The 12385-nt window shown below is 38.3% G+C and overlaps 1 protein-coding gene across 5 annotated transcripts in view; it reads right to left on the reverse strand.

Moving 5' to 3' along the window:
* The window catches only part of paxip1 (PAX interacting (with transcription-activation domain) protein 1), a 104891-nt gene that overhangs the window by 21465 nt on the left and 71041 nt on the right, over positions 1 to 12385 (reverse strand). For all 5 annotated transcript variants that reach the window (XR_009797656.1, XM_061838702.1, XM_061838703.1 and 2 more), the window contains 2 exons: positions 3435 to 3603; positions 3172 to 3272 (listed from right to left, as the gene is read on the reverse strand). Coding sequence is in view for 4 of the 5 variants with exons in the window: in XM_061838702.1 (XP_061694686.1) it covers positions 3172 to 3272; positions 3435 to 3603 (270 nt within the window). In the remaining variant the exon portion in view is untranslated. The remainder of the gene's footprint in view (positions 1 to 3171; positions 3273 to 3434; positions 3604 to 12385) is intronic.

Genomic DNA, 12385 nt, shown 5'->3' on the forward strand with positions numbered 1-12385 from the left:
ATGAGTGGCTAAGAAAATGGATGGATGGACTTTAGGTCTTTTGAATATCTGTGTTTTCTAGTTCAAGGTGACCCAAAGGTTGTTTTAATCATTTACAAACCTCCAAGACACACTAGAATATTTATGAAGGATTTGTCAGAACTGGTATTTTTACTGAGTACAACTATTTTGTCATAACAGGGGACTTAACATTTATATTGACAAGACACATTTGACCTCTCCCAACATATTAAGAGTTCTACTCACACTCAAGGTCATATCTTAAACCTGGTCATCTCAAAGGATGTTGAAATTCTATCGATTGACAAAAAGGATATTGCTATTTCTGACCATATTTGTGTATTTTTTGAATTACAGATTTTTCCAAAAGTTCAGATAATATTGATTTCTATTAAGAAAAAATACATAAATGACAGTAGCAATACCACTAAGTTTATGGAGACTGTGACTGTTCCACAGACTGAATGCTGAGACAGATGAGGTTTTGAACAATTTCACCTCGAAAATCTCAAATGCCATGAACGCTGTCGCTCCTGTTAAAATTAAGACCTTCCTGAGGCAACATCGAACACCATGGAGGAGCACAATGATGGCCAAGAGCTCTAAATCAAAGTGTAGGAAAGCAGAACTGAAGTTGAGAAAAACTAAACTCCAAATTGACTATGACCGCTACAGACTGTCTTTGTAATTTTAACCAAGAGTTAATCAGGGCTAGACAGCAACACTTTTCTGAAATTATCAGTAAGAACCTCAACAATACTTCCACTCTGCTGAGGCTGACAAGCTCACAATGCCCGCCCATCCCCTTGAATTAGAAAGCTCCAGAACTCATCACAGCCGACAGATGCAATGAGTTTGCCTGTTATTTTCGTGAAAAGATACAATCCATCAGGTCAAATGTCAGCACAAATCAGTAAAATGATAAAATGATTCTACATCTGAATACACCCAGGAAAACTATTACCTTGGCAGAATTTGATAAAGTTGACCAAAAAACTGTGGAGAAACAGCTGAAACCATCAACAAGCTGACTCAACTCAATGCCATCTGACTTTTTCAAAGCTATTGTGAAGTAAGTGCTAGCTGATTTGCAGCAAATAATTAATTGCACATATCAGTCTGACGAGTTTCCTAAAGGTTTTAAAGTAGCTGCTGTTAAGCCCCGTCTAAAAAGCAGAGCACTGGATGATTTCATATTAAAAAGCTATTTACCCATCTCAAATCTCCCTTTCATTGAAAACATTCTTGAGAAAGTTATTATTTCTTGAATTTAAATGGACTTTTGGAGAAATTTCAATCAGATTTCCGAACTCATCACAGTACAGAACCTGCTCTTATCAAAGTGCTAAATGATATGAGGTTATAATGACTTGGGAAAGGTGTCAATTTTGGTCTTGTTGTTTCTCAGTGTGGCTTTTGATACGGTAGATCATAATATACTGTTGAATAGAAATATGGGTACGACTAAATAGAATGCTCCTTAAATCGTTTCGGTCCTACCTGTAGGAAAGGAGCTCATTTTTAACCATTGGAAGTGCTCAATCTCAACAAATGGCAATGAATAAACTTTAATTTTCACTATTTTAGTAATGCAGATAGTTATATTTAGCAGTGTCACCAGAGGACTTCCATTCAATTGAGGTGTTGTGTCACTGTGGAAAGCAGATAACTGGATGAGCCAACATTTTCTTCAACAAAACTGAGATAATTGTTTTTGGCAATGAAGAAAAGAGAAGTGCTGTTAGTAAATATCTGAACTCATTATCTTTAAATACCAAAGACCAAGTCCAAAAACTTATGACCTGACTTTCAACAGTCATATGAAATCAGTCACAAAAACTGCCTTTTACCATCTGAAGCGAAGTCTTGTATGTGTCAAGCAGACCAGGAAAAGCTCAGCCATACTTTAGATTTGATGACTGGAATGGTCTTCCGACTCGACTCCCAAAAAAGACCATAAACAGCTGCAGCTCATTGATGCAGCTTGGGTTCTAACCAGAACAAAGAGGTCAGAGCATATAACTCCAATTTTAAAGTCCTTACACTGGGTTCCAGTCAGCTTTAGGATAGAAATTAAAGTTCTGCTACTGGTCTATGAATCACTAAATGTTTTAGGTCCTGAATATGTGAAAGACATGCTTACAGAGGTGAGGTCAGCCCTAAGTGTGAATGTTTTTAAATCCAGGTTGAAAAAGTTTTTTTTCATGCTTTCCAATTTTAATATTTTTTTGCACTGTACCCTGTTTTTAATTGTACTTTTATTTTTTTTAAATATGTATCTCATTTTCATGTTGTTCCCATTTGAAATGTTTTATCTTTTTGTATTCAAATCCTTTTAATCATGTTATGTTGTGTTTGAAACATGCTATATAAATACATTTACTTTGCTTCACATCTATTAGCAGAAGAAGCTGACATTGACACACACTCCCAGTTTAAGCAGTTCGTTACTGACAATGTGCACATTCACCGTGTTACATCGAAACTAAAATTATCACACGACAGAGAGCAGAATAGCATAATTAGCAAATAATAAAGCAAAAGGATAACTCGAGAAATAATTGACACATAACATGCCCTTTAAATGGTATATAGATACTCCCAGCAGACTTTTCGGCAATAAGGACCTCCTTAAAGCCGTACAGCATGCTGGGAGCAAGTAAACAGCGTTTAAAGTGCATGTTTTATGTCAATTATTTCTTGGATTATTCTTTTGTTTTATTATTTGGTAGCTATGCTATTCTGTTTGCTGTAGTGTGATCATTTTTGTTTCGCTGTGACACTGAGTGTGTACATCGTCAGTAATGACCTGCCTAAACAGGCATTCTGTGGGGAAAAAGTAAGCCTTTTCTGTTCACAGATGTAAAAAGCAATTCTTCTCTGCCTTGTGAGCACCATCATAGCTTACATGCACACTAAAACGTGCTAGCATACATGATAACAATGTAACCAGTGTGTTTAAGTGGACAAGTCAAAACAATTGTGCACATAAGGTGTGCAGTCGATTTTGGAGAAAATTTAAGACTTTTAAGTGCATCTTATGGTAGCAAAAATATGGTACATATACATAGGGATTCAGTATTAATACTGCATCCAGTATTCACAGATTTTCGTAATTCGCGGGGGTTTAAGGAATGTAACCCCTGCGAATAACGGGGGACACTGTATAACCTTGAAGAGTGGTGAACTGTGGGCTTTCTTGAGGGACTCTTCCAGACTGAACCCAAACAAGACCTCAGCTTCTGCATCCCTCAGAATGTAGCTCTGCTCATCTGGAACACAGGTGAAGTATATCCAAGTTAGCCATAGCTACAACTCGAGAAAAATCACCACGACATGGGCTTAAGGAATGAAATGCTAACACACGATATCAGCTAACTGGAAATTTAAATTGAAGCATCCAGTGTACTTTGGTCAGGTCCAAATAAACATACCCACAAACTTTTTGCACCTCCAACTCTCTTCAAGCCACTCTGGGGTGACAATGTGTTTCACCACAGACATCCCAGTGAGAAATTTAACGGTCCGCTTGACTTTACTCGCCACTAGATGTGTCGCTTTCAGACTGCCATCAGCTACTTCACCACCCAAAGCATACAGCGACTGAGGGAAGAAGCATGAATTAGGGGTTTTGATACAGTCCTAGAACATTTTGTACAACTATATTGCCAAAAGTATTTGCTTACCTCCCTTGACTCACATATGATATTAAGTGCGATCCCATTCTAAATGCACATGGTTAAATGATGTTTCTGGCTATAATAACGCCAGCTCTGGTGGGAAGGCTTTTTTCTAGGGCGTAGGAGTAACTTTAAGGGAATTTCTGCCCATTCTTCCAGAATATTATTACACACTGTAGTTGGACAAGAGGCTCTGGCTCACTGTCCACTTGAAATCAACCCAGAGGTGTTTAATCAGGTGAACACGATCCTGTACAGGCTAATTAACTTCATCCATAACAATCTCTTACCCATGTCTCTATGGACCTTGCTTTGTGCCCCGTAGCACAGACACGTGCAAATTATCCCTAAACTGTTCGGATGTCCAAAATCTCTTGGTATAGTGAAGTTTCACTGGAGCTCAGGAGCTAACATTTTGGACATTTCCAACTTTGTGGGAACAGTCTCACCCCTTCCTGTTTCAACATGACTGTCCATCAGTGCACAAATCAAGGTTCATAGAGACATGGATGAAAGAGTTTGATTTGGGTGAACTTGATGAGCCTGCACAACCCTGACCTAAACTTTATAGAACAATCTTGGATTATTATAAAGACTGGGAGGCAGGCCTTGTCCAACATCAGTGTGAGCACTGATGGTGGAGGATGACACTGATAGTAGATGAGTGATGTTGGACCTTAAAAATACACTTCTCGAAAGATGGTCATAAATTCCCCTAAACACACTCCTAAAACTTGTTGAAGGCATTTCCTGAAGAGTTTAAGATGTTTTAATTGCAGAGGGAAAACCAAGGGTGTCAAACTCATTTCAGTTCACGGCCCCATCCAACCCAATTTGATCTCTTATAAGAGATGAGATAACAATTCAACTTTTTACCAACTTTTTTTGTGTGCACATTATTCAAGCTCAATTTGGGAAAATATTCATATTTATTATTTACAAATTTTGTTGTCAAACACGTTTTAAATCAAATGAACAATCTCAGATGTAAAAAATGTGTATATGTTCAACAATATGATGTGTTTTCATTTACAGTTGCAACTTAAAAATCACAGTAGAGCTATAAATTGTACGTCACTTTTATAATTCTTTTTAGAACCTTTACCATTTTAAAATGAAAGTGCAGTTATCCTCCTGCCTTGTAAATGTACACTGGCAGACTGACAAAGAAAAAAAATAAAATGAAAAAGACATTTGCTAGATTTATTAAGGACACATCCACAGTAAAAGCAAAATATATATTTTTTTCCACTTATTTAACTGTCACTTAGTAGCATTTATTCATCTTTTGTTCCGCTTAAACTCACTAGGGTCGCAGGCGTGCTGGAGGCTATGCCAACTATTTTCGGCGAGAGGCGGGGTAGACCCTAAAATGGTCGCCAGCCAATTGCAGGGGATATACGAGCGTATAAACAACCACTCATAGTCACGTTCACACTTACGGGGAATTTAGCGTCTTCAATGAACCTGCGTTGCATGCTTTTGGGATGTTGGAAGAAACCAGAGTACCCAGAGAAAACGTAAACAGGTATGGGGAGAACATGCAAACTCCACATAAGTGGAGTCAGTCACTCAGTAAACAAACAATTAATTCTTAATGTTAGCATTAGTTCTCCGCTAAAAATGTTCTATAGAAATTCTAAAGAAATCTATAGAGTTTGTGTAGAACAACTTGTTCTATAGAACTTTGGCTGTGACTTTCTATAGAACAAAATGTTTCTGTGGAAATTCTCTAGAAAGGTTTGAAGAACAGAAAGTTGCACAGTGCTTGATCTCAAATTTCTACAGAATTTGTGCAGGAAATTTCTGTAGAACAATTATCAAGCAACATCAGAGTTAATACACATGCTTAAGTTGCATAATGAAATGCATCAAGTATTTGTTACAATATATAAACACTGTCATGACTATGGAGATTTCAAAATAGGGCAAGTCCATCATGTAAGACAACCCACTATTATAAAGCCTACATCTTGAAAAATCAGAAACCAGCTGTCAGTGTGTTGAAGAGGGCACTACTTTCACAAACATTCAATCACTATCAACCAAATGGCCAAATAGACCAAGGAGAAGTCATCTGAACAAATCCGGATTTGAACCATTATTCCACCGTTTTAAAGATGTGGGTGGTGAAAACCACTCAATCAACAGATGTAAAAGTAAGTAGTAGATGTAATAGTAGTAGCAGTGAAATATGAAAGTGATAAGACCGTTCGCACTGTTTGACGCTCGCAAAAATGTTGGTCGCGTTGCAAATGTAGTAAAATTGCCGGCTTTGGTGCTTTGCATGAAATTATATGCTATTGTAATGAAAAGTGCAAATTGTAATAATCAAGGGATGAAAATTATTTGAGAAACAAAAAAGTCATGAGATTTTGAAGATCCTAATTAACTGGGAAGGTCACAACTGATTGTTCTTTTCAATTGTTTTACCAATACCATAATTACCCCATATTCCGAATCTTTAAATCATAACTTTTGTTGTTTGAGCTACTGAGATAATTTAAGTAACATATTAAGGGGTTTTCAAAGCTTCTTCCAATGAAAGTATTTTTAACTTCCATCCATTCGTTTTCTTCGCCGCTTATCCTCACGAGGGTCGCATGAGTGCTGGAGCCAATCCCAGCTGTCAACGGGCAGGGGGTAGGGTACACCCTGAACGAGAACACGTGTAATGAAAAATTTGTTACTTACATTAATATATTGACCTATTTTTCCGTCAAAGTCCCCTTGGCAAATCCTCCGGAGAAAAGATACGTTCATCTTGAGAATGGTACGCAAATTTAGTAGATGGAAAGTTGCTACTCAACCAAATATATTTTAAATATCCTGAAATACTGGCCTCCACCATTGAGAATATATATTCCATCAATTACGGGTGCCGGCTGTGCCGATTACATTTATAATTAATCCAAAATATCTGTTCTTTTTTAAACTAACACAAGTGGTTATGGTACCCGACCAACTTCCTTGGGGTAGAATAAGACAGAAATAGTAAAAGTGACCAGTAAGTTATTTTTCCCCAGTTGTGCATAGTGAAATCATAATTGGCATGTCTCATTTAATTCTTTCTCTGCATGCATATCAACAGTGTCATTCAGTGTAGTATTTTTTTTATATAAATGTATAATTTGGGATGTTTTGTTTTAATTTTTCAAAGTGTCCAGGAATTCAATGAATTGATGTCATGACTATATCTGTCAACTTTTCAGTGATGTGATATTGCAGGTCATGGTTTATTTTCTTTACAGCTACAAAAACCTCTTGAAGTGGAGGATTCGGAAAGTGATGCCAGTCCTGTAATTACCCTGCAAGACCATGAAAGTAAATGCATCATCTGTTTAAAGCACTTTATAAGAAGAAATCTGGTCCAAAGAGCACAACAAAAAAACTTGGTTACTATGATATTCTGTTTCATTCATACTGTTTTAGGCAGTGGAACAGGTGCTTCACCGTCACCATGAAGAACTCTAAGACATTCAAAACCAAGACATCTACCATCAACCTCGAGCTACCCACCACCAAACAAAACAAAGTTGTTGAGTTTAATTTTAACAACAAACTAATTGCTAATTTTGCCATCCTCTTTATGATTTTCAGAAATTTCAAATGTTGAAAGTTGGATGGGTAACCCTCAAGGAGAATAAACAGATCCTGAAGAAATAATTGAATATTAAATATTTTGTACAGAATATATATATATATATATATATATATATATATATTTTTTTTTTTTGTAATATTTTTTTACCAGTAATATACAGATGAGAATCAGGTGAAGATTTTGTACTTGTTTTAACTTTCAAACGATATTGCATTTATTGATACAATTGAAAGTATTTTGTGTGCTGTTTGAAGACTTCTGAACAATGATGTCCTTGAAATTTTTACCATGGACCCATACATATAAAAACCTTGTGTTACTGGGCAGCTTTTGTCTTCTTTGGATATCCTGCCAGAAGACGCACGTCTCGTGTGCGGCAGATACCTAGATAAGACCCGGAGGTCTGTACTGCACATTCCTTTGTAATAAATCCATTTGCTGTTAACTTTTTCTAATCATTGATCATATCTTCCTCGACTAGTGAACACGCATAGGGTCTAAACCCGCAAATCCCCACAGTGGTCATGACCCCCCCCCCCCGGGAAATTTTAAAAAAAATGGCTGTGGTGCATTCTGGCGATATCTATGAACAAAATTCAGACAAAAATTGAAAGTAACATTTTTAAGTCCTGACCAAAAAAAAAATTGGGCAGAAGTTCCCCAAGGGCCAAGCCCAGATTTTTTTTTTGCCCCCCATCCCTCTATCACTGGATAGCACAAAATCACATTTGTCATTAAAATATGCTTAAAATATGCCATCTTATCTCAACACAAATGAATTAAGTAAACTATTCAGTGAAAAGACATCTAAAATTGTCATTTTCCCCACATTATACATATTATAGTATAGATATAGAATATACACGAAAAAATATCCGAGAATTTCTACACCGTACAGCAAAACATGTTAACATAATTAAGAAGTTGATCTGTAGTAATTACTATTAACGTTCAAGTCTCGAACTTGTTACGTCGCGATGTACTGATACACTCAACCACATTGCTCACTTTATCTCACTCTATCACAACTTGACACTCACTATCTCAGATATAGATCTAGTAATACTAATAGTATAATGAGTTCCCTTTAATATATATATATATATATTTCATATCTGCAGGTGTGGTCAGTCATGCTCACAGATAAAGTTGCAGGTGTGATTAGGGATGACCTTAAAATAACCTACTGGATTAATATAACATAACTGTAAATTAAAAACACAATACTGAACTAAAATAGAAAATTCGAATTTAAAACTCAGAAATGATCATTTCCAATTTCAAATGATACTAGTAGAACATGATATAAAACGGAATTTAAAATTTTTCATCAATAAAAATTCTTGATCTGACAAACTTAAATGCACTGGCCTGTCAAGGAATAAATACAAACTGTCTATACTCGCAATGTTTTGAAAATGCTGAAAGTTTAGTTCAACATAATCGGCGTTTGTGGCAACATGCTAGCGATACATTGGAACAAACATTCCTGTAGGCAATTGTGACATAGTGCTGTGTGTGTGTGTGTGTGTGTGTGGGTGGGGGGGCGCACACGCACCATGGGACTGCCATAAATAGGAGGCCGGCTTGCTCGAATGCGCCTTTACAGGGTTCGTACTCAGTCTGACCAAATAAATTTAAGGGCTTTTTAGGGGCATTCTTAGGGGCTGACACGAAAAATTCAGGGCTGACACGGAAAAAATGTAGGGCCATCGTGGAAAATCAAGAGTAAGGAAAAAAGAGTCACCCAATGGTGCCATCACCGTTGGTTCATCAAATCTTCCAGTATCTCAGTACCTGTGACAGTGATCACCTGTCGCCCCTTGTGGTAGTTCTCATTGATATGACCATTGTCAACGTCTTCACATAACAGTATACAGAAAAACAGATTCTAACTACAATTGACCCCTCCGTGGATATTGCGCAATCCGCGTCACTGACCAATCAGAGGCCAGAGATCTGCATAGACCAAAGCCCGTTTTTGCTCCCGCCATTTTCTCTGACAACATTGAATGGTCCAGATTTAGTTAGCGTTTTATCGCGTATTTGGGTTATTTAACAAAAAATATGGTTAAGAGGTGTAGTCACGGACTTTGTAATTGTGACGACAGGTATCCTGAAAGGCTAGTTGGTGGAGTTCGATTCGTACCCTTTCCAAAACCGAAGACCCAGTACGAAAAATGCCTTCGATGGATCAAACGTTGTGGAAGACCGCATCATCAACTAAATCCATCTAATATCAACCGGAACACGTTTGCATGAAGGTATGCCCTATATTTGATTTTGAATACGTCTCGTATAAATGAATTCAAAGTTCTTCGCTAGCATAACACTGCTGCGTATGAACGATTGACACACTTATTCTTTGTTGAGCGATATTTAGCAATGATCAGACTGCACAAACGTATTGATTTCTTGCTGGCTCGCGGCCGAAGCTTAACCAGACTGTGTTTGCACGAAGATATGCCCTAAATTTGATTTTTATGACAAGTCTCGTATAAATGAATGAGACGTTCTCCGCTAGCATAACACCGCTACGTGTGAACGATTGACACACTTATTCTTTGTTGAGCGATATTTAGTGATGATCGGACTGCACAAACGTATCGATTTCTTGCTGGCTCGCGGCCGAAGCTTAACCAGACTGTGTTTGCACGAAGATATGCCCTAAATTTGATTTTTAATACACATCTCGTATAAATGAATGAGACGTTCTCCACTAGCATAACACCGCTACGTGTGAACGATTGACACACTTATTCTTTGTTGAGCGATATTTAGCGATGATCGGACTGCACAAACGTATCGATTTCTTCCTGGCTCGCGGCCGAAGCTTAACCAGACTGTGTTTGCACGAAGATATGCCCTAAATTTGATTTTTAATACACGTCTCGTATAAATGAATGAGACGTTCTCCGCTAGCATAACATTGCTACGTGTGAATGATTGACACACTTATTCTTTGTTGAGCGATATTTAGCGATGATCGGACTGCACAAACGTATCGATTTCTTCCTGGCTCGCGGCCGAAGCTTAACCAGACTGTGTTTGCACGAAGATATGCCCTAAATTTGATTTTTAATACACGTCTCGTATAAATGAATGAGACGTTCTCCGCTAGCATAACATTGCTACGTGTGAATGATTGAATGAAATCATAAGCATGGCGTCTCTCTCAGTTAAGAATGTATTGTATTTAGAATCTATAATATATCGTTGATTTGAATGAAATCAGAAGCATGGAGTCTGTCTCAGTTCAGAATGTATTGTATTGTATTTGCCATATTTACTGTTTGTCCTACGTCAGCGCACGTGGCGTGACGTCACTTCGGGAGGCGTGGTTAAGTTCCCTGTACGGAGGGGTCAATTGCAACTATATACACAAATGTCTTCTACTGATGTCTGTTTCAGCACCCCTACTCGAGCTCCTTGAGCCTACCCAGTGCCTCCTCTATTTGTTGCTGCAGAGGTGCCAAAGTGGCTCTCTTGTCCTGCCTCTGAGTGCATTAGCCTCGGTGATAAACCTCAGATTCCTCTTTTCTTCTGCCTCCTCACACAGCCTGTCAGCCTTCTCAATAAGCGTAGATATGTCAGTCTCTATTCTGGCTTTTTTGGCTTTGAGGCAGTAGAGATGAAAAGTGGGCAGCGATGCCAAATGTAGCCAGGTACGAAGTCTTCCTTTCCCCACAGTGGTAGTTTTTAGCAATGTCACTGTCTGGGAACATGACTGCAAACACCTTCGAATTATTTTCACAAGATTTGTAACTGTAATGGCTGCAGATCACACGATCTCTGCATTTAACGAGTCCGTCTTCGTGTATTGAACTACGTTCATAAAGCCTGACTTCTGGCTGGACAACTGTAGGTGCGCATTAGGGATCGCAACCGGTTACAAATAACCGGTTATAACCGGTTTTCGTTTTTTTTAAAACCGAAACCATAATCGTACTTTCGAAATCGGTTAAAATTTCCAATCATTTCTTCCGGTTCCGGTACTCCAGATTGCGTTACTTTTTCAACATCATTTCCACTTTTTTCAAGTTTCGCTGTTAGAGTAAAGTTGGACTCAAAAGAACATTCAGTTAAATCAAAGAAACAAACATGGCATCGAGGAAACGCTCCAAAGTATGGGAGTAAACTTGTTTTATTGTTCGACATCAAAACACTACTCACATAACGGGGGGGAACTCTGTGAACTTGTCACTCCGGAAGAGCAATAACAAAAACAGTCCGTGCGGAACCTCACACCCCAACTCGAGGTCCCGCGGGTGAATTATGTAAACACCACAATGGTACCGGTTTTAAAACCGGGTAATCGTTTTTTTTACTACAGCTGTTCGGTTAAAACGTAAAAAGTAAGCGTTTTTTTGCGATCCCTAGTGCGCATGCACTGCTAGTACCACTGCCTGAAGTTGATGCTTCACTATCTTGATATTTTAGAAACAGATTCATACCAACGGAAGATGAGCGAGTCTTCGCCAAATCAGCGTGTCTCCTGTTTTTCCGGTGCGACTCCAGCGCTTTGACGCCCATCTTTTCAAGCTGGTAACTCTGCTTGCACAGATGGCAGTAAAACATGTGCCAATCTTTTGGATCTCGACGAACCCAGCTCCCAAACTCCTTACTTTCAACCCAAGCTTCTTGAAAAATGCACTTCCCCGTGATACAAGTTGGATCGATGAAAGAACTACGCTACGTCGTAACGAAGATGAAGTGAAATGCCTACTCACGGAAACAAACAATGGAATATCAACAAGATGGCGACTAGTTGTCAACACGGTGACTTCCGTTGACAATTTCCAGCTGTTTTGGACGCCATACGGATCGCTATTTTTTTTTTTTAAATAAAAGATTAATTTATTTTTTATGGAGAAATTTGGCGGTAGAGGTCTTCCCTTTGATTTTTTTTTTTCAATTTAAGGCCTTTTTAGGGGCTTGACCGGTTTTTGCAGATTTTAAGGACTTTTAGGCGCCCCTAAATGCACCTTTGAAAATTTAGGGGTTTTTAGAGACTTTTAGGGCCGCGTGCGAACCCTGCTTTATGTGCATGCGCTAGACGTATTGGCTACACCTGAATCAAGCGACGAGGTTTTTTTTTTTG

Source organism: Syngnathoides biaculeatus, chromosome 13 (assembly GCF_019802595.1).
Source record: "Syngnathoides biaculeatus isolate LvHL_M chromosome 13, ASM1980259v1, whole genome shotgun sequence".
Lineage (NCBI taxonomy): Eukaryota > Metazoa > Chordata > Actinopteri > Syngnathiformes > Syngnathidae > Syngnathoides > Syngnathoides biaculeatus.